This window comes from Aethalodelphis obliquidens, unplaced genomic scaffold, assembly GCF_003676395.1.
Source record: "Aethalodelphis obliquidens isolate GAN/ISIS:26980383/991018 unplaced genomic scaffold, ASM367639v1 scaffold25, whole genome shotgun sequence".
In the NCBI taxonomy this organism is placed as follows: Eukaryota; Metazoa; Chordata; class Mammalia; order Artiodactyla; family Delphinidae; genus Aethalodelphis; species Aethalodelphis obliquidens.
The window spans coordinates 23,449,267-23,467,737 of record NW_020837969.1 but is presented as its reverse complement, the minus strand read 5'-3'; the positions used below and the strand labels follow the sequence as shown (position 1 = coordinate 23,467,737).

At 36.9% G+C, this 18,471-nt stretch overlaps 1 protein-coding gene across 4 annotated transcripts in view; it reads left to right on the top strand.

Moving 5' to 3' along the window:
* The window catches only part of GTF2E2 (general transcription factor IIE subunit 2), a 74,732-nt gene that overhangs the window by 39,148 nt on the left and 17,113 nt on the right, over nt 1-18,471 (top strand). For all 4 annotated transcript variants that reach the window (XM_027122758.1, XM_027122761.1, XM_027122759.1 and 1 more), the window contains one exon: nt 4,328-4,421. In XM_027122758.1, coding sequence (XP_026978559.1) covers nt 4,328-4,421 — 94 coding nt within the window. The remainder of the gene's footprint in view (nt 1-4,327; nt 4,422-18,471) is intronic.

Here is an 18,471-nt window from a genome sequence, read left to right as displayed (position 1 = left end):
TCTTGAACACTGAATTATATGGCTCAGGATTCTGTTATATTCCTCCAAGGAGTGTTTTTGTTTGTTTATTTTGTTTTTAAGTGGGCATTTGTCTTGACTAGAGTCAAACTTCAAACTTTGTATTCTCTGTGGTGGAAGGCATACGACACATCTGTTTTGTTCTTTTAGCTCTATTCTTTTTAAAATGTCTTGTCCAGAGATTAGTATAGTAGTTTTCTTCCGGTGGGCTGATCCCTTAGGAGCTACTTGGCCATTACCAGATGAAGAACTGTTTTTAAGATTTTCACTTAAGTGTCTAAACTTAACCTGCACAAATGTTGCAAATAATATGTGACCGAAGTTGATAAATTGTGCACTATTTATAGCATGTTGAAAGGTAGAACTACTGAATCCTAGCTTAACAGTTGGGAGTGCTAGGTACATTTCCTGCTCTATTCTTTTTCCCATTTTGATACAGGCTAGTATTGTTACTCTTTGGTAGGCTTTATATTACATTCTAAAGTAGAATAGTAACGTAAACTGATAATTGCTTTTTCTATTTTAAATAATTTTGTGATGTAAAGTCACATTGTCACCCTATTTTTTTTTTTTTTAACATTTGGCTTCCACTTTTTTTCTTTTTCTTTTTTTTTTTTTTGGCTGCGTTGGGTCTTCATTTCTGCACGTGGGCTTTCTCTGGTTGCGGCGAGTGGGGGCTACTCTTGGTTGCAGTGTGTGGGCTTCTCATTGTGGTGGCTTCTCTTGTTGCAGAGCATGGGCTCTAGGTGTGCAGGCTTCAGTAGTTGTGGCATGTGGGCTCAGTAGTTGTGGCTTGTGGGCTCTAGAACACAGCCTCAGTAGCTGTGGCACACGGGCTTAGTTGCTCCGCAGAATGTGGAATCTTCCCGGACCAGGGATCGAACCTGTGTCCCCTGCGTTGGCAAGTAGATTCTTAACCAGGGAAGTCCCTGTTACCCTGTTTTTAATGGCTCTCTTCCTTAAGGAGTAGAGCTGAAAAGGGGTCATGAAAAGCACACAGTCTGTCATTTGCAAGCAGTATTATTTCTAAATTGTTCGAAGCCCCAAGTTTTTAAAAATCCTCACATTTTAAATATGTGAAGATATGTTCTAAGTAATTTCTCAAGGGAGAAATTTGGCCTAATTAAGTTAAATCCCTTCTGTGTTGTTTCCTTTTCTTCAATTCTTGGTGGAGATAGAAGATAACTTTTACTGTCATTTTGTTGACCATATAGACAATGAGAAAAACCAGTGGCTGTTCCAGATTATTCATCTCTCAGTAGTTATTTTTTGGGGGTTTTCTAATAATTAAATTAACTTCCAGAATAATTTTAATAACTCTGTGTTTGTGATATGGTTTAATTTTAAGATGGTGTATTGAATGAACTAAGGGTTTTTTTAATTAAAAATTCTTTTTAATTGTAAAAAATGATCATAGTAAGTCTGGTTAAATGCGTCACATACATAGTTATCAAAAAATTATTTTGTGATAAGAACTTTTAAGATCTCTCAGCAACTTTCAAATATGCAATACAGTATTATTAACTATAGTCATCATAATGTATAGTGCATCTCTATGACTTACTTTACAACTGGAAGTTTGTACCTTTTGACCCCTTTCTTGCATTTTGCCCACCCCTTGACCCACTCACTGCCTCTTGGGACCATCAATCTGTTCTCTGTATCTGTGAGCATATATATATATATATATATATATATATATTTATTTATTTATTTATTTATTTAAGATTTCACATATAAGTGAGCTCATACAGTATTTGTCTTTCTCAGTCTGACCTACTTGACTTAGCATAATGCCCTCAAGGTCCATCCATGTTGTCGCAAATGGCAAGATTTCATTCTTTTTTATGGCTGCGTAATATTCCATTGTTTATATATAACACATTTTCCTTATCCATTCATACATCATTGGGCACTTAGGTTGTTTCCATATCTTGGCTACTGTAAATAATGCTGCACTGAACAAGGTGGTGCATATATCTTTTTAAGTTAGTGTTTTCATTTTCTTTGGATAAAAATACCCAGAAGTGGTATTGCTGAATCATATGGTAGTTTTATTTTTAATTTTTTGAGGAACGTCCATACTGTTTTCCAAGGTGCCTACATCAGTTTACATTCATACCAACAGTGCAGTAGGGTTCCCTTTTCTCCATATCCTCACCAAGACTCATACCTTTATTATGTTGAGGTATGTTACCTTGGTATCCACATTGTGGAGAGTTATCATAAGTGGATGTTGAGTTTTGCCAAATGCTTTTTCTGCATTTACTGAAATGATCATATGATTTTTATCTTTCATTTTGTTAATGTGCTGTATCACATTGATTGATTTGCAGATATTGAACCATCCTTGCATGCCTGGAATAAATCCCACTTGATTGTGGTGTGTGATTCTTTCAGTGTATTGTTAAATTTGGTGTGTTGACTATTTGGTTGAGGATTTTTTGCATCTATGTTCATTAGGGATATTGGCCTGTAATTTTCTTTTCTTGTAGCATACTTTATCTGGTTTTGGTATCAGGGTAATGCTGGCCTCGAAAAATGAGTTTGATGAACTGCTTCAGTTTTTTGGACGAGTTTGAGAAGGATTGATATTCTTCTTTGTTCAGTAGAGTTCACTAGTGAAGTTATCTGGTCCTGGACTTTTGTTTGTTGGGAGATTTTTGATTACTTATTCAATTTCTTTATTAGTAACTGATCTGTTCAGAATTCCTATTTCTTCATGATTCAGTCTTGATAGCTTATATGTTTCTAGAAATTCATCCATTTCCTCTAGGTTGTCCAATTTTGTTGGTGTACGTTCATAGTAGTCTCTTATTCTTTGTATTCTGTGGTATTATTTGTAATGCCTTTCATTTCATTTCTGATTTAATTGAGTTTTCTGTCCTTTTTTCTTGGATAGTTGAGCTAAAGGTTTGTCAATTTTGTTTATCTTTTCAAAGAACCCGCTCATAGTTTCATTACTCTTTTCTGTTGTCTTTTTAGTCTCTATTTAACTTTATTTCTACTCTAATCTTTGTTAGTTCCTTCCTTCTACTAACTTCATGCTTCATTTGTTCTTTTTCTAGTTCTTTGAGGTGTAAATTTAGGTTATCCGATATTGTTCTTGTTTTTCGATGTAGGCATTTATACCTATGAACTTTCTCTTAGAATTGCTTTTTTTTTTTAACCTCTCATAAGTTTTGGTATGTTGTATTTCCATTTTCATTTTTTTCAAGGTATGTTTAAATTTCTTCTTTGACCCAGTGATTAGCAGCATATTGCTTAATTTCTGCATATTGCTTAATCTCTGCATATTTGTGAATTTTCCATCTTGTAATTGATTTTTAGTTTTACGTACCATTGTGGTCAGAAAAGGTGCTTGATGTGATTTGTTAAGGCTCGTTTTGTGGCTTAACATATTAACTATCCTGGAGAATGTCAAGTGTGTACTTGAGAATAATGTGTATTCTATTGCTTTTGGATGGAATGTTCTTTATATATCTGTTAAGTCCATGTAGTTCACACATTGATGCCTAAGGCTGAGATTATTGTTATCTAAAGGCTCATAGATTGAGACTTTATTTCTGTGATGAATTTTACCATCATCATTATAGTCCAGATTACTGCTATCAGGCTTTCTGCATTCTTGTTCTCATTAATTAATAATAATGAAATATCTTATATCAATTTTCTTGTCATTGCTAGAGTAGTAGAAAATGAAAAATTTTTAATTGTCAACTGTGCTCAGTGAAAGCTAAAAGATAGTAAAGACTACTCAAGTCTTTATATTTTCTTTAAAGATGATGCAGTATTTTGGGCAGTGCAGGAAGAAAACTGAAGGATGGCTATTTATCTCATAGTTGCACACACATTTTTAGGTGATTTAATCATTCTTCCATTTTCTTACTGTTCTAGCTTTTCAAAGCATAATTGGAAATGATAGATGGATAATGATGAATAACAAAATATTTCAAGGTAAAGGAAAAGTAAGAACAATGAGTTTCCACAGTTTTTCTCACAGATTAATGAAAGGGTCCAGTAGACCCAAATTGTAATTGCAACATAGATTGAATTTTCTATTTAAAACAATTTTTTTCTTTATGTACTTTGGATGATCTCTAAGAATAAAAGTCTCAAAATATCAATTCTTAAAAATAGAACTGCTCAAGAAAGAAACTCAAGAATTAAAATTTGGTCTAGTGGACCCTAATGGTGTACTGAGGGTTAAAGGAAGTGGGAGTCCTTTGTTGTTTTTTAAAAAAAAAAATGTTTTTGTCTTGGGTGATGTAATTTGGAGGTAACTGAAAATTTTTTCTTTATCTTTAAGGCTTTAGGGGACCAGATACTATTTGTAAACCGTCCTGATAAGAAGAAAATTCTTTTCTTCAATGATAAGAGCTGTCAGTTTTCTGTGGATGAAGGTGAGCCTTTCTGTATAGATACTTTCTTTAATTTGCAGACATGTTACAAATTTAGGGTGACAGAATTTATAATATTATAATACAATTATAACTTAAATTTTATAATACTGCTTTTTTAGCATTATCGTCTCAACGCTAATAACTTCTATGTCTAATGTATTGTTTCTCACAATGCAGTTTGAAATGTGTAATTTGAAAGATTTTAGGTACAGTCATAGTATAGCAGTTCATGATTTCTTATGCTCATAGCTCAGCTGTACCAAACAGCAGTTTATTTATTTCTGTTGTTTTACAAATATTACTTCATATCTTGATATGAAAGCTTGTTTCAGGATGGGAAAAAGAATAAACTTTTTGTGGAGACTGATATTCTCTTAAATAACTTAGAATTTTTTGATTATGAAATTGGATAAGAAAGGAGATTAATTTTTTCTTTCTGGCAATTTTAGAGTTGTATGCTAAGCTATATGTTGTCTTGTACTAAATGTGTGATACTTACATTTTGGATTTTAGTTTAAAATATTTCATCAATATTTTCCAGTAAAATAGTAATTAAACAAGGGTTTAGTCACAAGAAATTTCTTTTCTATACAAGTAGATATTCTCATGTAAGCAATTATGTTTTACTCTAAATTTGTATTAATTTTGAAGTTTTATCAAAAGGCAAGAAAAGGATTGAATGTCATTTTAATTATAAAATTTCAAAAGTGATACAAACTCCCAGCAAAATATTCTAAAAATATAGAGGGACATATAGTACGATAGTAGTATAGACTGCAAACAGTGAAACTATTGCTGTGTCAACCTGGTAGTCATATTGACTTTTTTTTATGACATTAAATGAAAGAGTTTCTGTTGAATGAGTAATTTTGTATAAGAAGTGCATTTACAAATCTTGTCGCTATAGAGCCCAAACCTGTCTTGATTATGACTTGTAATTTGTACAGTAACCCTAAGGTTTTCTCTTATGTGTTATCTGGCTGTAGATAATCAGGCTTGTGGTGCTGTAGTTTAGTCAACCTAAGGTTACTTAGATGACCATGATTTTTTGTAGGAAATAGAATATTGTATTTTTGGGAAAATCTTCATCCAGAATACCTTGTATTGATATATAGTTGGTTCTCGATAAATGTTTGTTGATTAAATGAAATTTGCAAAGTATTCTGGCTCTTCTATAATGCCATTTCTAATAAATAAGGTAAGCTTCCTGTATGTAAACAAGATAGTAGTCAGCTCCTTCTGTACGTTGTAATGATAGGTGCTCATTTAAGAAAGATTTGGCTGAGCAATGTTTGTATTGCCTGAGTCTCTTTTACTTGGAATTTTGGTGTTATGTAAACTTTTATAATTGTCAAATTGATTTCTTCCTTTTAAAAACTTGATTTTTAAGTCCTTCTGAGTTTAAACAAAGAAACAACTGATTCCTTTATTCTTAAGCATAGTTAATCCATTTGAAGAAGATTTTCACAGTATTAAAAAAAACTTATCACAAGTATCACATGTTCAAATAGTAAGGAAGATCTTACAATAAACAGCAGATGTGCTTTTCCTTTCTCTAGTTCCAGTCCCTTTTTTTTCTGGCAAGTAACTTAACTGGTTTTATTTTAGATTCTTCTGGTGGTTTTTCCCATCTTGCTAAATAATATGCTCATACTGTTATTTTTTTAACTTGAAACATCGTCTAATGACTTATTCTTTATCATCTCTCTGATTCCAACACGTATTTCTCTTTTCTACTTCCCAATATAGTACATCGCTATTTTTAGTTTCTCTTTCATTTATCTTGGCACTTTCAACAACGTAAACCTTCTCAGTGGGAATTTTTAGTATTAAGTCTGTTCTGTAGATGGCAGCATAGTGTAGCATATCTGTTCTGGAAGTAGATGTTTAAATTGAGGCAAATGTTTGATAGGAGAGAGATTGCAGTAGCTCTGTAAGAGTAGCATGAAACTGTAGGATTTCTTGATGGTATTTCATTGGAGAAATTTTAGGAGTACACTTGGATTTAGCAGTAACCCTCATAGTACTCCTTACACGAAGCCATTGTGATTTTTGTGTGCCTTGTGTGTGCTTTCTGTGGATACTGTTGTTTTAACTTTGGTCAGTGTTTTCCTGTTTATTTTTATTTTTTTTGCAGTACGCGGGCCTCTCACTGCTGTGGCCTCTCCCTTGCAGAGCACAGGCTCTGGACGCGCAGGCTCAGTGGGCATGGCTCACGGGCCCAGCCGCTCCGTGGCATGTGGGATCGGGCCCAGCCGCTCCGTGGCATGTGGGATCTTCCCGGACCAGGGCACGAACCCGTGTCCCCTGCATTGGCAGGTGGACCCTCAACCACTGCGCCACCAGGGAAGCCCCTGTTTGTGTATTTTTTACCTACAGTTCTGTTCCTTAGTATTACCTGATTTCATTTGCCATGTTATATGGCCTTTCGCAAGGCTTAAACTCCTCCCATCTCCTCATTACTTGGCTATAAAGACAAAACGAGGATTTTCACTTTTTGCACCTCAGATTATAAAAGTAATCATATATGCTTTTTAGTAAAATCCCACACATCTAGAAATAAGTGCTGTAAATAGTTTAGTGTTTATTTCTCTAGTTTACTTTCTGTATACTACAGGTATTCAGTGATGCTGTGTGGCTATTTATTTATTTTTAGGATATTATTTATTTTATTATTTATTTATTTATTTGGGTTGTGCCAGTCTTAGTTGCGGCACATGGGATGTTTGTTGTGGCATGTGGACTTCTTAGTTGCAGCATGCGGGATCTTTAGTTGCGGCATGCCTGGGGAATCTCGTTCCCTGATCAGGGATCAAACCTGGGCACGCTGCATTGGGACCGCAGAGTCTTACCCACTGGACCACAGGGGAAGTCCCCCTGTGTGGCTATTTAGTATTCTGTTTCATAGGTGTCTCTGATGCATGGATTTTTAAACACTTAACATTGCTGCAGCAAATATCCTTACAGACCTGATACGGTGGATATATGTATATGTATTTTTTATGTTAATGAAACAGCCATATAAATCAGGAAAATATTGGGAAGGTAAACAATAAATTATTTTTGCATCTTTTAAAGATCTTTACTGCTATTGGTGAAATACGTTCCTAGATTTCTCAATATTGAACCATCCTTTTAGTCCTAGAATAACCCTTCTTTGGCGCCTGTATTTCTGCGTTCCTTTTACTAATGTATTTAAGGATTTTTGCCTTTTTCTTTTTTTGTGTGCTTTCTCAGGATTTGGTATGGGTGTATGCTGGATTCATAAAAAGAGAAGTGCAGATTTATATTTTTAAAATTTATTTCGATATTTGTAATTGTTGAAGCACATTATACATACTCAGATATAAATGGAATATAAATGAAATAGCTGTTTACATTTTTATATAGAATTACCATTGAATGTGGTAGCTACAAGTGAACTAATGAAGGTGTGATTCATTGGCAACTTATATACCATAATTGGTGTTTTCCTTAAGTGATAAAGAATTCTTGGTAAAGTTCTAAAAAACAAAAGGTGTAGCTTTTCTGTGATTACAAAGGTTAATCATACTGTATTCATATACATTATACACTTTATATTTTTAGAAAATCAAGTGTGTATTAAACCAGTATAAGAAATACTTTGTTTATATACATAAAACAGAATTGGGTTCTAGGCTCAGTTTATTATAAATTGGTATTTATCATTAATCTGTATACTTTCTAATAAAGATAGTTGGGAGGATGCAGGTTTTTCAGTCTTGGCAGTATTGATATTTGGAGCTGGATAATTTTTTTGATAGGGTTGTCACAGTGCATTTTGGGATGATTAGCAGTATCCCTTGCTGCTTTAGATGCCATTAGCATACCTTTCCCCACAGTGTGACACCCAAAAATTCCCTGGGGAGCAGAATTGCCCAGGTTGAGAGTTATATTAAAGGTACAGTTTATGTTCATAAAACAGAAATATTACGATATGTTGTCTTCAAGCTTCTTTTCCTGCGTTCCTTCATTCAGCACATTCAGTGATATGAGGGATAGCAAAGTGAATGAGATTTCTGTCCTTGAGCCCAGGCGGAGGGTGGAATGACATGGGTACACATATGGTACAACATGTCGCTGTGGTGTTCATACAGTGCTGTAGAGACCCTGGGGCTCACAGCCACCCACAGGATCCTCAGGGGTAAGATGCTGTTCTTTTAGTTGAAAGTGTCGGTATTGCGTAAGTCACTAATTTTAAAAACGGAGGTTTTTTGTTAATGATTAAATTATGTGTTTCCAGAGAAAACCTATTGAAAACAGATGCACATCTTTTTATATATATATAAATTTATTTATTTATTTATTTATGGCTGTGTTGGGTCTTTGTTGCTGCTCATGGGCTTTCTCTAGTTGTGGCGAGCGGGGGATACTCTTCATTGTGGTGTGGTGGCTTCTCTTGTTGCAGAGCACGGGCTCTAGGCTTGCGTGCTCAGTAGTTGTGGCTTGCAGGGTCTAGAGCGCAGGCTCAGTAGTTGTGGCGCATGGACTTAGTTGCTCCGCGGCCTGTGGGATTTTCCTGGACCAGGGCTTGACCCGTGTCCCCTGCATTGGCAGGCGGATTCCTAACCACTGCGCCACCAGGCAAGCCCACAGATGCATATCTTAACATTTGTCTTTCTCACTGTCCACCTGTCTGTCTTTTTTTGTATTTTATTTCTCAAAATAATTACGCTGATCAAGTTATTTGTTTTAGCTCACTAGGTGGCAGTCTTAGCTCTAGAGAGGAAATGTTGAGTGGGCAAGCTTTCAGTCACACTGAAGATTCACCCTTCATTCTATCTGTGATAGAAGCAAATGTCCAAAAATGAGATATAGCATAAGTAAGGAGAAAGTCTATTGTGTAGTAATTTAAAAAAATTAAATAGGTAAGTGAACCCAGAGTAGTTGGACCTAGGTATGTGTTTTATTTCAGAGGTATTTATTTTCTTAAATCAGAATCTTATTCATTAGAGGCAGTATAAATGCAGTGGTCAAGAGGATGGTCTGAGTAGTTGATCTGTAGGTTTAACTCTTGGCTCTGCTCCTTACTAGCTTAGTCAAGATACTGCCTAGTAATACTTAACCCCTCTCTGTCTTAGATTCCTCACCTATAAAATAGGAATAGTGGTATCTGTACTTCAGTGGTCCTTATGGGGATTAAATGAGCTAATATAAGTAAAAATGCTTAGAGCTTGGAACGGAGCCTGGCACATAGTAAGAATAGTAGTATCAGCAGGTTAACTATTATTAGTAACATTAAAAATATAAAATAGTACCAAAATATTAGGTGTTTTAATCTTACTCATCTGGTTACTTTATTCCGCTATCTGGTTATTAACTCAGTGGATCTGTGGTTTTGCAGTTGGTTAGACAGGTAGCAGAGAAGCAGAGTCAGTTCAGTCGGAGTGCTGATGTGTGGCAGTGACATACTGTTAGGTGGTGTTTCTGTATGAAGTCCGATGACAATCTGACTGTCCCCCCATTGCTGGTAACTTGTTCTTTTCTGCCTGGAAGCTTCAGCGATTTCAGCTTTATCCTTAAAATCTAGGACTCCTCCCAGTAGCTACTCCCCTGGGGCCCTGATACTGTTTTAGGTCATTTTTTAATAGCTATGTGGTATTCCGGTTAGGGACATACTTTAAAACACTTTTTCTTATGCTCCACAAAGAGAAACTTAGTGTTTGTTTTATTTTTTTGCTATATGCTATTATAAATAATGCTCAGTCCTTGCACATAAATATATGTACACTTGCTTGGTTATCTCCTTATTGTAGTTTTCTTAAAGTATAATTGGTGGGTCAAAAGATAAGGCATGTTTGAAAAAAATTTCAGTAGCCTGCCTAATGCCCATCCTAAAGTTTGCACCAATTTTTGGGACCAATTTATATGCGAAGGTATCCATTTCTTTACCCTCACTAGATGTTTTCAGTTGACTTTGCCGGCCTCACAGAAAATACAGATTATCTTGATTTTAATTTATATTTTCTTGCCGTGATTTTTATAAAATTTACACCAGTTTATTTCTCTTTGTACCTCTGTCAGAAAATCTGAGCATTTTCTGTCCCTACAAACATTAACAAGTAATTAAATTTGGGATCTTGTGAGATCCTGTTTCTAAAATTAGGCCCTGCCTTCCAGTGTTCATCTTAAGTATTTATGCAACTGTAATACATTTACACAATAGATGTATTATTTAAGTACTGCAACAGCATTGAGCTAAGGAAAGCCATGGATTAAAGTAGAAATGTTTCATTGAAACAAAGACATTGAAGAGTTTTTATTCAGGTATTTCCCTCCGAATACAGCTCAAGTGATGTTTCTTTTAGCAAAAGGAGGTAGTTAAATTTTGTTTTAATGTCCTTTCAATTCCACTGTACTATGAAAATATATAGTGTTGTATATTCTTTTTGGTGGTACAGTAACACAGACTGGCTTTCCAGACCATTCCTGTCACATTGGCTCTGTCCTTGTGTCGTAAGTGGCCTGAGGTATATAAGCTCTGTACACATCAGGTACAAAGTGAAAGTAGTTTCAGTCTTCAAGGAACTGAAATTTTGCAATGCTGGTAACACAGAGGTTTGGTAAAAAGTGAACTGAGTGAAGTTTAACACTGAATGAAAGGTGTTTTTATTACATGTATTTTTTTCTCCTTACCTTTTTGTTATACAGAGAGAAGTACACAGTATAGTTGTTATACAGTTACATCATGTATTACTTATTCTAAATAGTGAGTACAATTTTTACACGTTGATAGTTAGAATTTAACGTCATATTTAAAACGTCAGAACTATTGTGTGTGACATAATTCCTTCAGCAGCTATGTAAATCTGACATGTAAATTCCCTGATACGGTGTACATTTTAAGATAATTTGTGTGCCTTTTTGGGATTAGATGTTTTTGTTGCTGACGTGGAAGTTTGACCTGAAGCTATTTTCTCTCATATATGCCTGATGTGAGCAGAGCTAGCCATGTTAGTCACATTGTTCTCAAAGCTTGGCTAAGAAGTAGATAGTTGGGGGCTTGTAGCTTTCACTTAGAGAAAGCTGGAGAGAGCACTGTTCCCACTCTTGCAGCAACAACAAACCCTGGGCAGCTGCAAAGTTGCAGTTTTCTTGACTCCATCAGAGAGCTGAGGTTGCAGGGCAACCACCTAACCTGAAATGGAAGGAAAGGCAGGCACTTCCAAGAAAAAGGTGGGATGGAAACACTTGTTTACCTGGCACAGGGAACATGACCACTGCTCAGAAGAATTCAGTTAAAATGTTTAATGACCTGCTAAACGCTTAGTGTGGACTAGCAAGCGAGTATAGAACCCCTGGGGGCCACAGACACATGAGAGTTCGCACCCACTCACAGGCTCTTCTCCGCAGACTGCCCTCGCTGCTTACAAAGCAGAGGCCAGGGTGGGGGGAACTGGCATTATAGGGCAGGTCTGGAGGAGGGGAGCAGTAGACGCTTCCGAAAAGACATGAAGCCCTATCTGGCTTCTCCTTCCTCCCTGTCTCCTATGAGACAGAAGCCTTCAACTCCTCTGAGAAGAAAAGAAAGAAAAACCCTCTACCTGGGGGAAGGGAGGAATATATGCTGGGCCCAGAACTTTGGCAGAGGGGGCAGGGCAGGAACACTGAGAAGGCTATCCCCAGACACCTCGGAACATAGGGCTTGTCTAAATAAAGCTGAGGCTTAATCGGAATATCAGAGAACTCCCACCCACCCCCATACAGGCTGACAGATTTGGAGTAATAGGTAGCAGTGGAATTCCATGAGAGTCGCAAGAGCATGGAGGCTGACAGACCATCCCGGGTGCAGCATAGGGAAGACCTAAAAAAGCAGGTTGAGCAGACACTGAGGAAAAACCCTCTGGCAAAGCAGGCTCTACCCTAAACACCCTTAGGTATGGCTAGAGGCATTCGGAGCCTGTGGTGCATTGTGGGTAACCATAGCAGCAACAAATTCCAAACCAAGTTCACATTCTGACAATAGAATGCCTCTACCTCCACACGCTGAAGGCCTAACAGAAGGAAAGGCGTGCCCATTTCCCAGCACAGAAACTATTTACCTCAGTCTCAGCTGTCCTACAGAGGATATCCTGCTTTCAAAAAAATTATGAGGCATAGAAAGAAGCAAGGAAAAGCAAAGCACTTTTGAGACAAGGGAATTTACAGAACCAAATTCTTAGGGCACAGATATTGGAACTGTCAGACATGGAATTTAAAATAACACTGGTTGATATGTTAAGGCCTACAGTAGAAAAGGCAGACAGCGTGCGTGCTCAGGTAGGATATTTCATCAGAGAGATAGACATTATAAGAAAATCAAATGAAAAGTCTAGAAATGAAAAGCACAGTAACAGAGACAAGAAAGCTCATTAGTCAACTTGGCATAACCAAGGAAAGAATCTGTAAACTGCAAGATAGGCCAGTACAAATTAAACTGAAATGCAGAGACAAATGCGAAGAAATGCAGCAGAGTCTCCAGGAGCTGTGAGATGACATCAAATGGTCTGAATTTCTAATTAAAATCTCAGAAGGAGAAGAGAAAGAGAATGGGAGAGAAGAAATAATGGCTAAGTATTCTGTAAAATTAATGATAAACACCAAATCAGAGGTCCAGGAAGCTCAGAGAACATGAGGCAAGATAATCCCCCAAAAGAAACAAATGACAGAAAAAGCACCTAAGCATATCATTTTCAAACTGCCAAAAACTGAAGGTGAAGAGAAAATATTGAAGTAGAGGAAAAAGCTCATTACAGAGGAAAAAAGAATTACAGCAGACTTGTCATTTGACCCTGTGCAAACCAAAACACAGTGCAGTGACATCTTTAAAGCACTAAAAGGGAAGAAGTTTTCAGTACAGAATTCTGTACCCAGCAAAAGTAATCTTTAAAAAACGAAGGATAAATATTCTCTCAGAGGAATATTCTCTCAGTATCACAGAAACTGAGAGAATTCACTGTCATCAGACCTGCATTATCAGAAATCCCTTAAGGAAGTTCTTAAGGCAGAGGGTATGTGATACTAGACAGAAAGTTGGATCTATACAAGAAAGTAAGTGTGCTGTAATGGAATAAATGAAAGTAAATATAAAATTCATTTGTCTAATTAAAATTTTTAATTAAAGATTTTTAATCATTTTGAAAGATAGCTGACTATAATGCAGAAATATTAGACATGAATTTGTGTTTAGAGCATATGTAAAAGTAACATTTATGGGCTTCCCTGGTGGTGCAGTGGTTGAGAGTCCGCCTGCCGATGCAGGGGATGCGGGTTCGTGCCCTGGCCGGGAGGATCCCACATGCCGCGGAGCGGCTGGGCCCGTGAGCCATGGCCACTGAGCCTGCGCATCCGGAGCCTGTGCTCCGCAACGGGAGAGGCCACAACAGTGAGAGGCCCACGTACAGCAAAAAAAAAAAAAAAAAAAAAGTAAAATTTATGACAGTAGCTCAAAGGTGAGGAGGGAATATACTATTATAGCATCTTTACATATGATCTGGTATAATTTACTTGAAGTTAGGCTCTGGTTAGCTAAAGATGTGTATTGTAAACTCTAGGACAACCACTGAAACCATTAAAAAGAAAAAGTATAGTTAACAGTACTATATTGTATAGTTGCAAGCTGCTAAGAGAGTAGGTTCTCATCACAAGAAAAAGGATTATGACTATGTGAGGCGATTTATGTTAACTGAACTTACTGTGGTAATCTCTTCACAATATATACATGTATCAAATCATTATGTTATACATCTAAAATTAATACAGTGTTATGTATCAATTATATATAGCTCCATAAATAAAACTATAAGTAATAAGACAATAATAGAGAGAAAATGGAATCATAAAAATATATTTAGTTAATCCAGATGAACACAGGAACAGAAGGAAAAAGGGAGGAGACAAAACATAGAAACAGTGAGCAAGATGATAGATTTTATTCCAACCACATTAAGTGATAATTATGTTAAATGTAAATCATCTAAACATACTAAGACAGATTTTCATCTGTCTAAACATACAAAATCATATAACATACTTTTCACTGTAAAATCATCTAAACATACTAATTGAGATAGATGTAAATTGCCTAAACATACTAAGACAAATTTTCACATTGGATGCAAATGCAAGACCATAGTATACGCTGTCTATGAGAAACTTTGTAAAAATGTGGGTTAAAAGTAGAAGGATAGGACTTCCCTGGTGGCGCAGTGGTTGAGAGTCTGCCTGCTGATGCGGGGGACGCGGGTTTGTGCCCCGGTCCAGGAGGATCCCACATACCGTGGAGCGGCTGGGCCCATGAGCCATGGCCGTTGAGCCTGCGCGTCCAGAGCCTGTGCTCCGCAACGGGAGAGGCCACAACGGTGAGAGGCCTGCGTACCACCAAAAAAAAAAAAAAAAAAGTACAAGGATATAAAATGATGAATCATGCAAACACTAATCAAAAGAAAGCTAGAGTATTAGTATCAGGCAAAGTAGTCTTCAGAACAGAGAAAATTACCAAGAATAAAGAGGAATATTACATAATGATAAAGGGTTCACTTCTCCAAAGTTATATAATAGTCCTAAATATATGTATATTTAACAACAGAGCTTTAAAATACATGAGTTAAAAATAGATACAGGACTTCCCTGGTAGTCCAGTGGGTGAGACTCCGCACTCCCAATGGCGGGGACCCAGGTTCGATCCCTGGTGGGGGAACTAGGTCCCGCATGCATGCCGCAACTAAAGATCCCACGTGCTGCAGCTAAGACCTGGCACAGCCAAAATAAGTAAATAAATTTATTAAAAATACAGCTATAACTGAAAGGATAAATAGACAAACCCACAATTAAGATTGAATTTCACAGCACTCCTCTCTCAGTAATTGATTGAACAAATAGATGGAAAATTAGTAAGGATATGAAAGTCTTAAACAATACTATCAACCAACTTGACCTCATTGACATTTGTAAAACAAGACTACCCAAAAACAGGATACATGTTTTCCATTGTACATGGGATATTCACCAAGACAGATGGTATTCTAGGCCACAAAACTTTAATGAATTTAAAAGAATTGAAAGCATATAAAAGATGTGTTTGGATCATAATGGAATTAGACTAGAAATCAGAGATATATTTGGAAATGCTCCAAAGTATTTGGAAATTAAATAACACTCTTAAATAACTCGTGGTTTGAGGAGGAAATCACAGGGAAGTAAAAAAGTATGTTGAATTAAATGAAAGTGAAAGCAGAAGATATCAAAATTCATGGGATGCAGCTACAGCAGTGCTTAAAGGGAAACAGAGCATTAAATGCGTACATTAAAAAAGGACATTACATTATGGATATACAACATTTTATTCATCCATTCATCAGTTGATGGGCATTTGAGTTGTTTCTACTTTTTGGCCATTGTGAATAATGGTACTATGAACGTTCATGTACAAGTTTTTGTGTGGAAATAATTTTTCATTTCTCTTAAGTACATACCTAGGAGTGGAATTGCTGGATAATATGGTAATTCCGATGGCTAACTTTTGAGCAATTGCCATACTGTTTTGCAAAGTGGCTACATCATTTTACATTCCTAGCAGCAGTGCGTGAGGGTTCCAATTTCTCCACATCATTGCCAACACTGATTTTAGCTGTCATACTGGGTGTGAAATGGTATCTTATCATAGTTTTGATTTACATTTCTCTAATAATGAGCATCTTTTTGCTTAATGGCCATTTGTATGTTGTTTTATTTTTTAAATTTTTATTTATTAAAAAAATGTTTATTTTTATATTGGAGAATAGTTGATTTACCCTGTTGTGTTAGTTTCAGGTGTACAGCAAAGTGATTCAGTTATACATGTATATTATCTTTTGAGAAATGTCTGATTAAATTCTTTACCTATTAAAAAAAATTTTTTTTCTTTTTTTTTTGTGGTACGCGGGCCTCTCACTGTTGTGACCTCTCCCGTTGCGGAGCACAGGCTCCGGACGCGCAGGCCCAGCGGCCATGGCTTACGGGCCCAGCCGCTCCGCGGCATGTGGGATCCTCCCGGACCGGGGCACGAACCCGTGTCCCCTGCATCGGCAGGCGGACTCTCAACCACTGCACCACCAGGGAAGCCCTAAAAAAATTTTGTTATTATAGAATTTTTTTCTGTGCTACACTACATACCCTTGTTGCTTATCTATTTTATATGTCGTAGTTTTTGTATCTCTTAATCCCATCCCCCCAACTTGCCCTTCTCCTCTTCCCTCCCCCCACTGGTAACCACTAGTTTGCTTGCTACATCTGTGGGTCTGTTTCTGTTTTCTTATATTCATTTGTTTTATTGTTTTAGATTTCACATATAAGTGATATCATACAGTCTTTATCTTTCTCTTTGTCTTACTTCATTTAGCACAATACCCTCCAGGTCCACCCATGTGGTTGCAAATGGCATTATTTCATTCTTTTTATGGCTGAGTAGTATTCCATTGTATATATGTACCACATCTTCTTTATTTATCTGCTGATGGACACTTAGGTTGCTTCCATATCTTGGCTACTGTAAATAGTGCTGCTGTGACTATCGGGGTGCACATATCTTTTTGAATTAGTGTTTCATTTTCCTTGGATATATACCCAGGAGTGGAATTGTTGGGTCACATGGTAGTTATATTTTTAGTTTTTTGAGGAACCTCCATACTGTTTTCCTTAGTGGCTGTGCCAAGTTACATTCTCACAAACACTGTACAAGGGTTCCCTTTTCTCCACATCCTTAACAACATTTGTTATTTGTCATCTTTTGATGACAGCCATTCTGACAGGTGTGAGGTTATGTCTTATTGTATTTTCCTGACGATTAGAGATGTTGAGCATCTTTTCATGTGCCTGTTGGCCACCTGTATGTCTTCTTTGGAAAAATGTCTATTCAAGCTTCTGGTCATTTTTTAATCAGGTTGTTTATTCTTTTGATATTGAGTTGATAGAGTTGTATGAACCATTTATATATTTTGGATGTTAACCCCTTATCTGTCATATTATTTGCAAGTATTTTCTCCCACTTGGTATGTTGTCTTTTCATTTTGTCAGTGGTTTCCTTGGCTGTACAAAATCTTTTAAGTTTAATTAGGTATCATTTGTTTATTATTTATTTATTTTTTTAACATCTTTATTGGAGTATAATTGCTTTACATTGTTGTGTTAGTTGCTGCTGTATATAACAAAGTGAATCAGGAGGGCAGACAGCAGAAGCAAGAAGAACTATAATCCTGCATCCTGTGGAACAAAAACCACATTCACAGAAAGATAGACAAGATAAAAAGGCAGAGGGCTATGTACCAGATGAAGGAACAAGATAAACCCCCAGAAAAACAACTAAATGAAGTGGAGATAGGAAACCTTCCAGAAAAAGAATTCAGAATAATGATAGTGAAGATGATCCAGGACCTTGGAAAAAGAGTGGAGGCAAAGATCAAGAAGTTGCAAGAAATGTTTAACAAAGACCTAGAACAATTAAAGAACAGGGCTTTCCTGGTGGCACAATGGTTGAGAGTCTGCCTGCCGATGCAGGGGACGTGGGTTTGTGCCCCAGTCTGGGAAGATCCCACATGCCATGGAGCGGCTGGGCCCGTGACTCGTGGCCACTGAGCCTGCGCGTCCGAAGCCTGTGCTCCGAACGGGAGAGGCCACAGCAGTGAGAGGCCTGCATACTGAAAAAAAAAAACAAACAAACACCTAGAAGAATTAAAGAACAAACAAAGACGAACAGTACAATAACTGAAATGAAAAAGGCACGAGAAGGAATCAATAGCAGAAGAACGGATAAGTGACCTGGAAGGCAGAATGGTGGAATTCACTGACGTGGAACAGGATAAAGAAAAAAGAATGAAAAGAAATGAAGACAGCCTGAGAGACCTTTGGGACAACATTAAATGCAACAGCATTCGCATTATAGGGGTCCCAGAAGGAGAAGAGAGAGAGAAAGGACCCGAGAAAATATTTGAAGAGATTATAGTCGAACACTCCCCTAACATGGGAAAGGAAATAGCCACCCAAGTCCAGGAAGCACAGAGAGGCCCAGGCAGTA